This window comes from Aulostomus chinensis, chromosome 6 (genome assembly GCF_037954235.1).
Source record: "Aulostomus chinensis isolate RoL2024-O1b breed Wild chromosome 6, RoL_Achi_v1.0, whole genome shotgun sequence".
Taxonomy (NCBI): domain Eukaryota; kingdom Metazoa; phylum Chordata; class Actinopteri; order Syngnathiformes; family Aulostomidae; genus Aulostomus; species Aulostomus chinensis.
In genome coordinates, this window is record NC_141325.1 from 16,050,197 (window position 1) to 16,066,668 (window position 16,472).

Genomic DNA, 16,472 nt, shown 5'->3' on the forward strand with positions numbered 1-16,472 from the left:
GTCCTTCCCTGACAGGCCTAAAACTTGGCTGTGCAGCGTTGTCCCTGAATATTCTTTCTTTTCTTTTTTTTTTTTCCCCAAAAGCTCATAAAGACTTAAGAAGCTGATAAATTGAGCAATTTCAGGGAGTGGGGATTTTTTTTTTTTTTTTTGGGTGTACTGTTGGATGTTAATGCCCCCTAATTCAGATAATTATACAACCATGTGTTAAACATCTGCATCATAGTTACAATGCTCAGCATTCATTTGCGGTGTTTCATCTCACCAATTTCACTGATGTGGCTGAAGTCAAAGCATCGGGTGTGGATGCTGCAGCTTTTTGTGTTTTACTCAAATGTAACTTTTTCTTTCCCCTCTCATTTTCAATTTCGCAACGTCTTTTCCAGATCATCAGGAGTGGTGTGCTGCAGTGGATGGGGACAGCTAGGGGATGAGTGCCTGACACGTATGTTCTGAGTTCCATACATTCATCCTTAACAGTCATTCAGTACAAACCAGAATAATAATGTTGTGTCCTCTTGTTCACCCAAGCTCTCTGTGAAGGCAACTTCACCTGCAAGGAAAATGAGGTGTGTGTCAGGCCTAATGAATGCCGCTGTCGCCATGGATACTTTGGAGCGAGCTGTGACACAAGTAAGGAACTTCTTTGTAGCTTAATTTTTTTAAGGCCAAATGACTGGAACATCGTTCATATAGTCAATATCAAGATCTACCACTCATTATACACTAACAGTCAAAAATTTGGACTCCTCATTTAATGGTTTTCTTTATTTTCATGACTATTTACATTGTAGATTCTCACTGAAGGCATCAAAACTATGAATGAACAAAAAAGTGTGAAAGAACTCAAAAAATGTTATAATTTTAGATTCTTCAAAACAGCCACCCTTTGCTTTGGTTACTGCTTTGCTCACTCTTGTCATTCTCTTGATGACCTTCATGAGGTCGTCACCTGAAATGGTCCAACAGTCTTGAAGGAGTCCCCAGAGATGGTGAGCGTTTATTGGCCCGTTTTGCCTTCATGCTGTGGTTCATCTCATCCCAAACCATCTGGATTGGGTTTAGGTCAGGTGACTGTGGAGGCCAGGTCATCTGCTCTCCATCACTCTCCTTCTTGGTCAAATCAGTTCAGTTTTGAATAGATTCCCAACAGCAAAGCACCCCCACACCAACACCCCTCCTCCTCCATGCTTCATGGTGGGAACCATGCATGGAGAGACCATACGATCACCTTTTCTGTGTCACACAAAGACACGGCGGGTGGAGCCAAAGATCTCAAATTTTTCAGACTTCCACCAGTCTGATGTCCATTCCTTGTGTTTCTTGGCCCAAACAAATCTCTTCTGCTTGTTACTTTTCCTTAGTAGTGGTTTCTTAGCAGCTATTCGACCACTAAGGCCTGATTGGCGCAGTCTCCTCTGAACAGTTGATGTAGAGGTGTGACTGCTACCAGAACTCTGAGTGGCATTTATCCAGGCTCTAATCTGAGGTGCTGTTAACTTGTGATTTCTGAGGCTGGTGACTCAGATGAACTTATCCTCAGCAGCAGAGGAGACTCTTGGTCTTCCTTTCCTGGGACGTCCTCATGAACCCTGAAAAGGCAAACCTGTGAAGGGAAAACCATTTCAGGTGATGACATCATGAAGCTCACTGAGGGTGGAGGAATCTAAAATGTAAAACATATTTACAGTTATTTAACTTTCTTCTTTGGTACATAATTCCATATATCTTGCTTCATATACTTGATGTCTTCAGAATGTATCTACAATATTGAAAGTAGTAAAAATACCAAAAAAAAAACATTAAAGGAGAAGTTGTGTCCAAACTTTTGACTGGGAGTGTACATTTATTATTTTTTGTAAGAATACAGTGCACAGTACTGCAGGTTTTTAACAATATTTTACTGATTTCTGTTTGTCTTTAAACAGAATGCCCTTCCCAGTTTTGGGGTCCTGACTGCAAGGGGAAATGTAATTGTTACCCCAATGGCCAGTGTGATGACTTGACAGGAAAGTGCACCTGTAATCACAATCGTTGGGGACCTAACTGTGAGAATGCATGTTTATGCCAAAAGGGCAAATGCGACCAAGAGACGGGCAGTTGCACGTGTCACCCCGGTGTCTGGGGTCCTCAATGCAATAATAACTGCTACTGCAGCATCAACTCAGTGTGTGACGCAATGACAGGACGCTGTCAGTGCAACCCTGGCTGGACTGGGAGGAACTGTGCGATCCAGTGTAACTGTAACAATTCACCATGCGACCAGTTCACGGGACGTTGTCAGTGCCGGGAGAGGCTGTGGGGCCCAAGGTGTGATCGACACTGCCAGTGCATCCACGGCAAGTGCAACCAGGCGGATGGCTCATGCACCTGTACACCAGGGTTCCGTGGGAAGTTTTGCAGGGAACCATGTCCCGCCGGTTTCTATGGTCAGAACTGCAGGAACAGGTGGGGAACCGAACTTGGCAGAATCAAATGTACCATTTTCAGAAACAAAAGAAACATGCATTTTTACAGACGCCTAAAGTTCGATTCTTTTGCCTTGAGGGTATTATGGTGCAGTTTTGTGGTTTTGATAGGAAATAAGATTTGATATATGTTGCTGCTTATAGATCTTAAAATATCTGTACATGCTACTCAATGGAGCATTAGTAAAGTGAGATTTGGGAATTGGTGTTCACATTATCCCATAACCATGAGCCAACATGTAAAAGCGATTTAAGTTAAGTGATTTACCTTCTATGAACTGTGCAGTTCTCACACATGTCAGTTGCTTTAAATGTAAAAGAACACCGTTAGAACAGAATGTTGCGTACATTATGTCAATCAGAACAACAAATCAGAGTATAAATCTTAACATCATGTGTCAGGTCTTAAACTGTGTATGTGCGATTAGATAGAACTGAGTAATTTCTATGTAAACAAAATAAATGTAATTGACTTTTTTGTGCTCCTTGAATGTTGCCAGGTGTGGGCACTGCAAGGGCCAGCAGCCCTGTAAGGTGACTGAGGGACGTTGCATTACATGCGATCGAGGCTGGAATGGGACCAGGTGTGATCAACTCTGCTCTAAGGGCTTCTTCGGTGATAATTGCCAGGAAGTGTGTCCCACCTGTAAAGATGGTCACCACTGCGACCCGATCCATGGCAAGTGCTCACATTGTAACCCCGGCTGGATTGGGGACAGGTAAGAAAACAACTCGGAACATGCAAGAACATACCAAAAAAGCACAACATGTTGTTCTTCAGTCACACCATAAGTGATGCTTTATCATTCCAACTCTTTAAATAATGGTTGCAACTATAAGTAGTAGCTGTTGTAATACTCTTTTCACAAACTGTGACAATGTCTGTTACTCATACTGCTAAGCTTGATAATGACAGTAATCATGGCATTCCTTCTGTGTGTGATAGGTGTGAGGTGCGCTGCCCCAATGGCACGTATGGTGAGAATTGTGAGAACAACTGCAGTCACTGTTTCAATGGCATTTGTGATGTTGTCACCGGAGAGTGCCTGTGTGACCATGGATTTTATGGAACCTAGTAAGTCATAAGACACCTCATTACTCCAAACAAGCATTTTTATGCCCTCGGTAGCCTCATATGTTTATGTCTCACAAAGTTGTGTTATAAGCATATTTTCAACTCGTCCGGGAATAGAGGATATATAAAGAAAACTGATCACAGTGTCTGAGATGGGGCTTGATTCCTTCCTATGAAAGCTGGTCAATGGTGCATAAAGCAAAAAAGTTTGGTGTTCAGGTATGAAAGCAATGCTAGTGTTTGTACTCGGGTTGTACAGATGGATAGAGCAATACTTCACCTAAAAACTAAATGCTGTACTATTAAACTTCAAGTAGTGACAAATATGTGTCCTCAGCTCAGGAGGAAGTTATTTATACTGCTGTACCACCTTTTGTAACTGCAGTGTGCAGAAAAACCCAGCCTCATATATTGATCTTGAAGCTACTGGCGACTCTCTCAACCTACTAACATTAGCAAAAATGTCCAAAAACGTCAGTTTAAAAGCTCTCTAGCGAATTGGTCGGAATAATCCATGTCTCCTTTGTCCACGTATGCTCAGTAATCCACAAACACTTCGATTTGAGCCAATATTATCAAAAAACTGCTATATGTCTAACACTTTGGGTCCATCACTACTGTGAAGCGTGAGTGAGTTGGTCAACTGAATCTGGTGGCCGGTCACGTTTGTTGCTCGCAGTGGATGAGAGCAGAGGAGGACAAGTTATAAAATGTTAATTTTGGATAATTGTGCTGTTAGCAGTTTTTGAGAGGGTCGCAATTAACTTCAAGCTAATTATACGCTGCTGGCTCTGCCTGGATTCTGGTGTCACAAAAAAGTGACATGGGTGGGCGAAAATTATCACTTTAAATTCTGTTAACTTGAACGGAGATAAAATGATTTAGCTCATCTAGATTTTTCAAAATATTACTGGATCAGAAGTGAGTTTCTCTCCCGCTAACAATCTGATAATGTCTTTTGGGGCCTCATCATGTATCATGTGATGGACACTATAATTGTAACTACATGGTGTAATTTCCATGTATAACGAGCTTCAGCAGACATATCGAGGTCTTATTATACATGCATGAATCGGAATACAAACACTGTTACAAAAAACAAAAACACGGGGAATTATTTCTTTACTTTTATGTGAAATGGAACGAACAGCTGATGCCTTAACAGATGTCCTCTTTCTATATTCAAGCTGCAATATGACCTGTCAACCTGGACAGTTTGGAGTGAACTGCAACCAGACCTGCTCTTGTCATGACAAGAACTGTGATCCTGTGTCTGGCGCCTGCTATCTTCGTAAGACCACTTTTTTTTTTCTTTTACAAAACAACCACATTCTTTGTGTTTACAATGTTATTTAAAGGCTTTTCTGCAAACAGCAGTAAGTCAGAAGTTAGTATTTTCCAAAATAAACACAAAGCATGCGCAGAAAGACTTATAACTCTCTGAGCTCTTTGTCCATAAAGCTCCAAACTGTGCTGCTTGGGTATTACGTGTTTGATAGTTGGCTGTACATACCGAGTACCAGCAAACACATCTATTTGGGTATGTGTGTAGTGGCAGAGTTTATGTAGCAAGGCCTTGATAGCTTTTCCAGACCCAGACTGGTGTCCTGGTGTGCTGTGTTTGTTGGCTCTATTCCTGTCCAGTCAGAGAGAGCAAGAGGAAGGAAGAAGAAATAAAGAAGGGGATGGCGAGAGGGGAAGAGGAAAGGAGAAGTTGGAGGAGACACAGAGAGCAGTGTAATAAGAATTGATGGAAGCAGAGAATATTGTTGTATTATACTCACTGAGATTCCTGCAGCGTGAAGGATCAGCAAGCTGATAGTGATATACCTTGTTACTTTCACACGTTCCCATCATATCCCCCTCAAACCATTATATACAGACCAAAGAAAACACGCCACATACAACTATCCATCTCAGTGTTATGTGATGCTGCTGTTTATCTGTTAATGGATGGTTTGCTTCCCCACAGAGAGCATCCTTCCTTGGAAACACCTAATATCATTATGCAATACAGCACTTATTATCTTTGGAGTGCATCCCGGTTGAGGAGGGAGGGGTGTTCATATATCACCGATGAATTATGGTGTGATACGCATATACGGGAGGAAGTTACTTGCAGAAAATTAGCACTGAGAGGGTAAATGAGCTTGTGAAGATGAATAGTGAATTATTTATGGTGAACTTTACTCTGATGCTTCATGTTTCAAGCTGTTCTTTACAAATCTATTTTTATGCATGCTCTGCCTTTGTTAACAAATTGAACTATCCTGTTAGTGAAACTGTACGGTAATCTAAACCCACTACTGCCGTCGCTTGAATGGAGTTAATCAATCATAATATTTTACTCGGTGCTGAGGTCTTTAATGTTGGTGATGACGGAGAGGATGATTTGTTGAAACTGGCAGGCAGAGCTTTACTGCGCCATTGTGGCACACCCAGAATTCCCTGCATCTCGTTTTTCAGAGCCCAACCAGCGGATGGGCGTGATCGCGGCTGGAACCCTGGTCTCCTTCTTACTGATTGTCCTGCTCTCGCTGCTGTGCTGCTGCTGCCTCTGTCGACACAAAGACGACCACAAGTGAGTGACAGAGGTGTCTTCACCGTAGTGCCAGCTCCAGTTGCTACCTCCAGTTATGTAAATAGAATGGATTATTCGGAAAATGTTTCCTTTTTAAAAGTATTAAACGCATATTATAATTTAAGTACTTTCATGTAGTGCGAGCAACAATGTGAGTAGCCTCTGAGCCCTAGAAAAAGAGGCTCAGGGCCAACTTTAATAATCCCTCTTTTTGAATGATTCATTTGAATTTCCATGGCATCATCCTGTTTCAATTCTAACCAAGACAAATCTACCAACAGCCAAAAAGCAAAGCGGATCCTGTGTGGAAGATTCAGCCGAATCAGCACTAAACTTCCTCGTATTCCACTGAGGCGACAGAAACTGCCTAAAGTAGTTGGTAAGCTCCAAACTCTCTCTCATATCCCACGCAGCGCTGCCAGAAGTTGCCATATTTCATGTAATTGTAGTTTCTGGTGCTTCGCTGTCTGTTAAAATGGTCGCCGATTAGAGCATGCCTCGACAAATATAGTGTCAATTGAACATCTTCAGCTGAAAACACACCGCAGACAATGGCAGTGTGAACATTTTGCTTTGTTGTTTTCTTAATCTGCCTCCAAGATGATGAAGGCTGCAAAGTGTACAGTGGCTGCCAGGCGAGTATGGGGTTTCATTTTAAAGGAATGCACTGGTTTTAGAGCCCCTTATTATTCTTGGCACCCAGAAATGCCATGTGTTCATATTATTACAAGCCTAAACTGGGGCATTTTTCTTCCCATTTTCTTTACTCCTTTCCATCGTTTTCTTCAAGAAGATTTTTCTTGGGCTGAGGCGGAGACTGTGTTATTAAAAGAAGACCCATGGTTGTTGGGGGGTGCTGAGAGACGTAGCATCAAAGGCCACACTGTTTGGGTGAACGCTGCAGCTCCATGCGGGGGTCTCGTGGTCTGTGACAGCTCTGTCTGTGACCCCAGTCTATTTTTTGTTATAGACCAGCAGTTCAGCAGGGTTGTGTTTGTTGAGGGACAGTTTGGATATACTCACAATACCTGATTTTCTCGAACGATTCAGCTGTCTAAGCAGATAGTTTTTATGTCCTTACTGGGACAATACACTTACAAAAGAGAACACTATATATAAATACTGTTCTTGCAGCACTTATAAACAGAATTTCTTATACTTTCAATTTATTAATTATAAGATTAGGCAAACTAAAGCTCATGTGTTAAGAGAGATAGCTCAGTATCACATATACTGCATGTATTTATTATTGTTATTTTCTGCATGTTGCCACAGTTAGAAATTGGTAAATGTTTTAGTACAGATCATTTTGTGTCTTTGGTAACATTATACAGAACAGCGATAAGTTACCTTGACGAAACTGTGTCTCATGACCAGATATCAGATATAATCATGATTCTATAGGCATTCAAAAACTAACACTTTATCTGGGACTTTGGAGAAGGGGAATCAGGTGATGTTTTGCTTTTTCTCCTTGATGAACACTTTAAATCAGTTGTTCTCAAAGGGAGGATGCTGCTTTCGTACATTTCTTGTAATTGTGACTTAATTACTTTAATAATCTATGGGGTTCTGTAACCTCAGTTTTTCATGTACACTGAATAACTGATTGACTCTATGAAAGGAAAAAGGTTCAGAGTTTCAGACTTAGCTTGACGTCAGCATCTGCTGTAATGTGATTCCTTCGAAAGGCTCAGTGGAAGTCAGTGTAGTGCGGAAGGAGTTAAAACATGATGACCTGGTTTCTTTTCCTCCAGCAGCATGTGCTTCCTCACTTATCCAGCTGATTATTTAAGCTAGAATCTGTCTCCATTAAGCCCTCGCTTAAAACACTCAGACAGTGCGGCCTTTGTTATCGAAGTGTTGCACATTAATATACTTGCTTGTTATGAGGTCAACTTGTCCAAGAATGTAAACTAGAGTTGGATGTTTTGTCACATTCCTTTTTAAAGGAAAAAAAAAAAGATTTCATGAACAAACGACAGAATATGATGCGCCAATGAAATATGAAGAACGGAGTTCAAAAACCCAGTGAAGCTATTAAAATGTTCCTCTTGTCCTTCCTGGTTTGTTCTTTCCAAAATTTTGCCACTCTGCTTTCTGTTTGGCTACCCACAGAAGTGTGGTCTGCCAACATTTAGAAACTAACTCTGACTGAGGCTACACAGTCCTGCACACACACATTCCAGAGGGGGCCCGATGGGGCTGGAAACAGGAAGTGGTCAAATTTACCCCAGCCCGTGTCAGAACTGTGATTTATCCACACCAGGGTCAGTGGCAACAGATGTGGCAAGATAGAAAGAAAAAGGAACAGGGGGAAGTCATGGAGGAAGACAACATTTACTCTTCTGTTGTCACACTTAGCTTTGAGAGAACACTTTGTCACCTATTCCCCTTTTGGCACAAGTAAAGCTGTGTTTGCTTGTATTTTGGCATTCCATTCTGAGCATATTTACTCCACACCCTATTCAGATCCACGTCTGTCCAGCATTCCTCGCATCCTCTGTGTCCAAATGTTTCCCCATGGATAAGTGCTAAGAGCAGCACCACCTACTTAAAAAAAAAAACAAAAAAAAAACAACTTTTCTCATCCGGGGAAACTTGGTTGGAATTGCAGATGTGTAGCAAAACTCTGCTCCACATTCATGGAGGTGTTTGCCTCATAAAACGGGAAGGAAACACTTTTAGGGTGTAAATTCTCTTTTAAAGAGATTCTTCACCCAAAAAGTGTTGCTTTACTTTGAAGTATTTACGAATATCCACAGCTGGATGCATAAGAGTTGAGATAAATTGAGAATAAGAGATAAGCAGTCGCCATTAGCTTCAAACTATAGATGTGTGGCTAACTCTTTACACATTCTGGAGTCACAAAGAAATGGTGCAGGAGGGGAAAAAAACCAACAAAAAAAACCTTTGCCAGCATCTTTTTGTCAGTAATGGAAGGCAGCATACACATTTTTTTGGCTGAAGAATCGTTTTAATTGCATCCAAAATAAAACTGCTTAGGTTTTTCTAAACTGTTCAGTCCCCAAGCAGCCAAGAGGCCTCGTTTGATGTCATCCTCCTGACTTCATTTTTTTCAAGAACACATGCAACCCAAATGCTATTTCAGTCTAAAAATACTGAATTTCATTTATTTTAGCAAGTCATATTCCCATTCTATGCCCAACTTTTCCACATAGCAAAGCATTTAAACTAGTCATCTTGTTGTTCCAGCCCAGTTCTCTAGCTGCTAGCCTACTGCTGCTCCAGGTCCCTAAATGTCCCCCCCCCCCCTCACCCCCCCACTGAGCAACTGTGGTGGTACAGCTCTACAGCTGGGATGTGTCAATAATGTCCTGTTGTGTGCTGGCCTCCATGTAGAGAGGGATCACAGTGGCGTCCAGTCTGCAGAACAATCCGCCCCACTAGACCCGCTGTCTGGAGGGAGCAGTTTTCAAGGGCAGCAGTTGTTCATCCCTGCATGCACACAAGTAATGTGGCTAAATGTCCATATGTTGCTTGTTGACTAACTGATGTCTGCATGGGTAAGCTGTTTGACATTCCGCAGTTCCTCTGAGTCCCTGCCTATGCGAGTGCTGCTCTCACAACAGACCCTGCGCTAGGGCAAGAGCGCACACATATCATGAACCCCAGTCTTGATATTTCATTGTTTTCATTGAACTTGAGCGTAATCATTCACCCCCCCCCCCTTTTTTTTATAAATATTCTGCAGGTTTCCCCAGTTTTTGTTATTAAACAATCTCCTTCATCAACTCAGCAGTGTTATATTTCTGGCACCAAAGTGTTAATTAGAAGGTAGCCATTCCCCAGATGTACTGTAAAGGCTTTATTAATTTCTATTCAACAAGCTGCAAGAGGATCTAATGTGATTGTTTCCAGGATAACCAAACGCAAATGAATTTTCATAAAATTTGGCAAGAGGATACAATTTTTGGGTGGAGGAACAATTGATTTGATTTTTGGAACTGATCTGGAACCAGGCCCATGTCTGATGATGTCATATTCTTCCTTAAGCCCCTTGCTCATATTTTAAAATTGGCCTTTGCTAGATTTATAATGAATAAATGCAAAGACAAATTATATCACGATCACAAAAAAATGAAGTAAAAAAGTAAAAAGAAGTATCAGTTTTCAGTCAAAAAAAACGTTATTTTATTTTTGTCACAGATCCATTTGGCAACCTACAGTAATTATGTCCCTACGACCAGTTTGAGAACCCCTACTCTAGTTAATTTAACACACAAAGTTAATCCAACCAGATTAGTTCCACCACGTTAGACTTTTAAGTCTTCTGTATTTTGTAACTGTGTCATCTCTTCCTCAGTGTGCTTTATACCACTGGTGCATGACCACAACGTACAGTCTAAATGATCAAAGACATATTGCATCTGAGTAGCATTGGTTGTAACATTTCAAATCCCTAATTTGGAAAAAGTAGAGTCAGTATGGAAAAAAAAAAAGTTAAAAATCTACTTTCTACAAACATGCAAGCATTTTAAACGCCTTTGCTCAAATTGTAGTTGTGTAAAAAAAACAAAAAACTGGAAGTTGAAAGTCTCATGATGTGAGGCATAAGGGAGGACACAGGAAAACAGGGAGTACACAGATTGGTTTGCGACAGAATAATAACACCAGATTGTTTAGTTTACAATTATCTTTTTTTTTTTTTTAAAATCTCAGGGACCTAGGATATCACCGCTTATGCAGAGTGAACAATACTTTATTTTATGATTTTCCAAAATGGGCACCACATCAGCAAACTTTCGCCTCAGATCTCTTTAAGTACCTAATCTTTTTTGGTTGCATTTAAACAAGAACAGCTAAGGAGCAAGGCCAGGGTCCTGGCACAGTTAGGGGATTCCTTCCATGGATGGTTTATCTGAGGACTAAACAAACGGATGGACCCATGTGTCATCGGCCGCATAAACAGGGGTATCTGATGTGGTTGGTCATGTCACGTTAACGCCCAGTACAGTTTAGACCAAAACTCAGCTATTCGCGCCAGATGGGAAGATCAAGCACAACCATTCCTCAGAAACCGCAGCTGTCCTGAGACTGATTGGGTCAGCAGAATGCTGCAGTGTCTGGATGGAAGGATGGAGGATGGAAAAAAAAAGTGGTTGATAGCGTGAGAGTAACAAGACTTGACCTACATATTCAAGGAGAGGACTTACTTGAGAACCATGAAAGAAGCCACTGAGTCTCCATTTAAACAGACAGAAGCCATTCTTAAAACGGATTAAAATTTGAACCAAAAAATAAAATTCACTATAGTTAGTGGCAAGTAACTGTGTATAACAGTTTGATTTCACTTTTTTTTTGTTTTTTCCATTTTAAGAATATCTTGTATCTGTTTTTGCAGAAGAATCCTTCATTCGTAGGTACAGTAGCACCTAAATACGATGAATAATTATGACAACAATACAGTGTGATTTTTATTTTATCTGTAAAAGAAAGCCAGAAAGACACAGACAAAGAAAGTATTACTCCTGGTTCTGGTCCATAATACTATTGGAGCTCTGATCTCAAAGCAAAGACATGAAATTGGTATGAAAATGAAAAAAAAATTTCATGTTGAAATATATTTACTTTCTTTTAACTTCCATTGTGTTGCAGAGATTCAGTCTATATAGTATCACTTCATTGTAAATGGATATACAGATTTTATTGAGCTTTATATCATTAAATATGGGTAGTGGGTAGCTCTGTATATGCAAATATGTTGCCTCCGCCCAGATGTCATCTGACATGTTCAGCCTGGACCCCTTTTTCAAAAATTATAACTTAAGTGTCATTTCAGTAACCTAGATTTGGCAGAACAGCTTTGTTAAGGTAATCTGACCTACTACTGTAGATAGTTTGGTAGAGAAGATATATATCTGGGAAGTCGAATAGTATTGAAACTATTTGAAAAAGGACTGACACTCTGAAGAAGTACTTGGTAGGTAGATTTCAAAAAGTCACGAAAAAGCTTCTAGTGGTGTACTTCACTTTTTTTTCCAAGAGGAAAGTCTCTAGTTCTGTTACAACTGATAGTATAGCAGCATTCACACTAACCTCCTCTGAAGAATCAGTCTGGGCGTCATCACCACCTCAACCACCACCTCACACACCACTTTTGGTGAGAACACCAGCACACAACTTCAAGCCTGACTAGATTGTTAGTCGTGTAATCTTGTGAATCTTTCCAAGGTAACACTTCAGGCAGCCCCCTGCAGTTCCATGTGCAAGTCAAATCAAGTCAGTTTTATTTATATAGCGCCAAATCTCAAAAACACTTAACTCATGACTCTTTAGAATTAGAGCAGGTCTAAAAATACACACTTTAAATTAATTAATTAAAGAACCCACGCAGGCACAGGGAGAACATGCAAACTCCGCATGGAAAGATCCCGTGCCCGAGGCAGGACTTGAACCCAGAACCTTCTAGCTGTGAGGCGACAGTGCTGCCCCTTTGGTATAATATGAGCATGAAAATGGTAGCACTGACACAAACACACATTCCTGATGTTAATGTTAACACAGTACTGAAAATACTAAGATGAATACTACTCGTGCTTATACCAATACGAAGGGTGGATCTGTGAGGTGACACAGCACAAAGACTCTGGGGAAGAAGCCAAGTTGGTAACATGCATGTATGAATGAGTACAGGAGGACAGACAGGAGCAGAGAGGCATTCAGGCTTACAGCAACGTAACTAAGGGCTAGCCTAAGTCAGCCCAACTGTAGCCTTTGTTAAAAAAGGACAGTCTTAAATCTACTCTTAAAAATAGAGAGGCTATCTGCATCCCAGACTTAGACTGGGTGACGGTTCCACAGGAGAGGAGCCTGATGTCTGAAGGCTCTGGCTCTCATTAGGAACGACAAGTAACCCTGCATCCTTGGAGTGAAGGATTGTATCAGGATAGTAGGAGACCATGAGCTCTGTCAGGTAAGAAGGTGCCTGATTGTTGAGGGCTTTTAGAAGGAGACTTTTGAATTCTGTTCTGACATGATGTCTTCTAATAGTTATTGATACTGTAATATACAGGCAGCAGCATATTGGAGAAGCTGAAGAGTTTTTAGAGACTTGTTGGTGCAGCCTGAGAGTAGGGAACTGCAGTAATCCAGCCTGGAAGTATCAAATGCATGGACTAGATTTTCTGCGTCTTTTTTTGAGACAGGATGTGTCTGATCCAAGTTATGTTATGTAGATAAAAGAAGGCAGTGCTGGAGCTTTGCTATATTTGGAAGTTAAAAACAAATCCTGATCAAAGATAACTCCCAGATTCTTACGGTGGTGCTGGAGGCCGAGTTAATGTCATCCAGGATACAGTATGTGAATACATGGAAAACCAAAGTCAGGGAAAATATCTCTGTAGGGTCCAGAGTTGGCAGCAAAGACAACAGTAGTGACATTTAAGTCAGATACAGTGTGTAAAGAATGAGTTGGGGTGGAGGTGGGCTGCAAGATGGCATGCAGAGGAAGCAAGAAGAGTAAACAGCTTAAATGAGGTCCCTTGAATGACATTTGTCAATTGAGTGCATGGAAGAGAATCAGCTGAGCAAACTGAACGCATCCAAAGGAGATAAGGAGCAAGCGCTTCTTCGGATATCCTCCATTTCTAAAGCTGTTGTTCAAATTACAGACTGTCTTGCACCATATGGTGACTGCTTCACAATCATATGATAGCATTTTGCTTTTATCCTCCCTTTTTTGAATGAATTAACATACAGAACATCAGTTGGTAATGAACTTGTTGGGTTGTTTAAACCTGCTTCTATGTTTTCATCGCTCATATAGCACAAATTCAAAAATATTTGTAGCTCTCCATCACATGAACCGTCCAGTTCTATTGAAAAATCAGGGGATGCACCAAAAATGATGTTAAGTTGTCTCCTGAGTAAATTCCGAAATTATTTTCACCTTTTGAGAATCTCCTTGCTATTTGCCATCAGAATCTAGAAATGCTAAATAGTTTACATCCAAAGAGCTCAACATTCACTCTTAGAAACTTGCAGCCTTTGTAAACTCACATGGAAAACCAATGAAACCTGTTTCTTTTTTTTTCTTTTTTTTTTTTTTACAACTCTCCTGCAGATTGGAGAGTGAGTGAGAGCAGACTGTTGTTCTTGTAACATGGTATAATACCCTCTCTCTGACCTTTTGGCTTCTGCGTTTGTTTTCTGTTCTCAGTAGCCCACCACGATCCAGAGAACAACTTCAACTGCAGCTTCATCGAGCCCCCCTCAGTGGCCGAGCAGCCCTCTCCCTCCTCCTGGTCTTCCCAGGAATCTTTCTCTTCCTTTGAGAGCGGAGACGAGGGGCCAGTTTACTGTGTGCCCCATGAAGGTGAGTCATTGCATGAATAAATAAATAATTTAGTTATCTTGAGTGACACGCAAGAATCTTTCATTCGTCTTTTTTTTTTACACACACACACACACACACACACACACACACACACACACACACACATATGCTGCTACGCACACGCTTCTGGAGAAGTCACAATCCCCACTGTGACCGTACAATGACTTACCCACTTTTGCAAATCTCATTATGGAGACGATTGGCTCTCATCATGTGCCATCTAGGTTCAGGTTCTGCTTTGAGATCAAGAAGAGTATAAACAGGAAATGGTACGGTCAAGTCAGCATATGGCACAAATCCAAACTGTGACTAACTCCTTGATGTTTGGCGGAAAACACCCTTTGCAACAGTTTCTATTCTGGAAGTCAGACATTGCAAGCTAGGTTTTATTTTAGGGGATTTTTGTTGTGTGTGTTTGATTGTTGGATTTCCTGTGCTTTCTCTGTGGATTCGTCCATTTCTTAGTCTCTCCATTGTGAAAACAGTTTGAATCAGAATTAGAGCGCTGATAATATCTATTGGAGCTGTTCCAGCTGTTAGACATGTGTTTACACAAATGAGTAAAGGAATAACCAGTGTGTTAGGGCATTAAAAAAAGAATGAAATGCGTAATATTGTCTTGCTATTTCTGTTGCCTGCTTGTTCATTTATGTGTTTTGTAATTTAAATCTATTAGAACCTTTTTTAATGACCATATTTTGTTATCCTGTTAATCTTAATGTGGTATTTATGAAGCCAAATCATACATTAAATAACAAATTTCAGGTTTACTTCACTTTTCAACATACAATAGCCCTTATTCTTAGATACTTGAATTATGTGTAAAAACGACAGCTAGCACATTCCTAATGTCCCGCTGAAACATTTTAAGAATGTCTAACTGGTTTATCGTGGTGCATGTCTGAGTGCAACATGATAGAAAAGCAGCAAATAACATTAGCCCTCATTTTAGCAAAAGAACATACAACAGGAAATGGTTGTAAATCAGTCTTAAGTCATGTCAAATAAAACTAGTTGGTTCAGTTTATCCGGTGACATGAGGGTTTCAGTCTCCAGTTCCAAGAAGTCCCTCTTCTCAGCCAGATTATGCTTCTCCTGCATAAACCCAAGGGGCTAGGCTTCCAGAACCACAAGGTACTGGAGTGTGATATTTACATGATGATATGCAGTGAGAGGTGAGGTACAACAGGGGTGATAAATCACACAAGTCCAACTGAATAATGATTCCTACATTCAGATCTGTGACAGTTTATTCACTTGACTGATAAATGAGGGCCACTGGGAGGAATTTCATTGGAACACTGAAACGTGGGTGTATCTGGAGCATGTGATAACGGTGTTAACTGAGGCGCTGAAAGTATACAGTACTGATGGGTTTACATTATCCGTCAGGGGGACGGACATAAAGCCAATCTTGTGCTCCATGTATCTCATGTGGTTAACAGCCAAAGACACACCAAAGTCCAGTTTTTGCTGGTTAGCTAACTAGCTAACTAGCTAACTAACTAAATTAGCTAACTTAGCTCAGAGACATATAAATATGCAGAGGAGTCTGACTTTCTCAGATGCAGTTGTGTCAGAAAGCATAAATTAAGTCAAGTCAAGTCAATTTTATTTGTATCGCGCCAAATCACAACCAAAGTTATCTCATGACACTTTACAGGTAGAGCAGGTCTAGTACCACACTCCTTCAATGAATTTACACCCAATAATTCTCCATCAGCAAGCACATCCTGCAACAGCAGCGAGGAAAACCTTCCTTTTAACTGGCAGGAATGTCAAACAGATCCAGGCTCAATGGGGACAGCCTTCTGCTTTGACCGGTTGGGGGAAAGAGAGCAGGAGAGCGGGGCAGAGACAAAGACAGATAATGGAGGAAGACAGATATGCAGAAGGAAAGAGAGGGACAGAGATTAAGACAGGGAGGAAGGAAGAGACTGATGGACAGATGGGGACGGGAGCAGGTGGGGCTACGGGTGGCAGCTTGAG

At 40.9% G+C, this 16,472-nt stretch overlaps 1 protein-coding gene across 4 annotated transcripts in view; it reads left to right on the forward strand.

The window, feature by feature from the left end:
* The window catches only part of scarf2 (scavenger receptor class F, member 2), a 35,151-nt gene that overhangs the window by 2,625 nt on the left and 16,054 nt on the right, over positions 1 to 16,472 (forward strand). For 3 of the 4 annotated variants that reach the window (XR_015116548.1, XR_015116549.1, XM_086206796.1), the window contains exons 2-10: positions 387 to 445; positions 532 to 633; positions 1,929 to 2,448; positions 2,969 to 3,187; positions 3,415 to 3,543; positions 4,731 to 4,834; positions 6,010 to 6,124; positions 6,406 to 6,503; positions 14,307 to 14,462. Coding sequence is in view for 2 of the 4 variants with exons in the window: in XM_086206796.1 (XP_086062922.1) it covers positions 387 to 445; positions 532 to 633; positions 1,929 to 2,448; positions 2,969 to 3,187; positions 3,415 to 3,543; positions 4,731 to 4,834; positions 6,010 to 6,124; positions 6,406 to 6,503; positions 14,307 to 14,462 (1,502 nt within the window). In the remaining 2 variants the exon portion in view is untranslated. The remainder of the gene's footprint in view (positions 1 to 386; positions 446 to 531; positions 634 to 1,928; positions 2,449 to 2,968; positions 3,188 to 3,414; positions 3,544 to 4,730; positions 4,835 to 6,009; positions 6,125 to 6,405; positions 6,504 to 14,306; positions 14,463 to 16,472) is intronic. The other variant, XM_086206797.1, reaches the window with a different exon arrangement.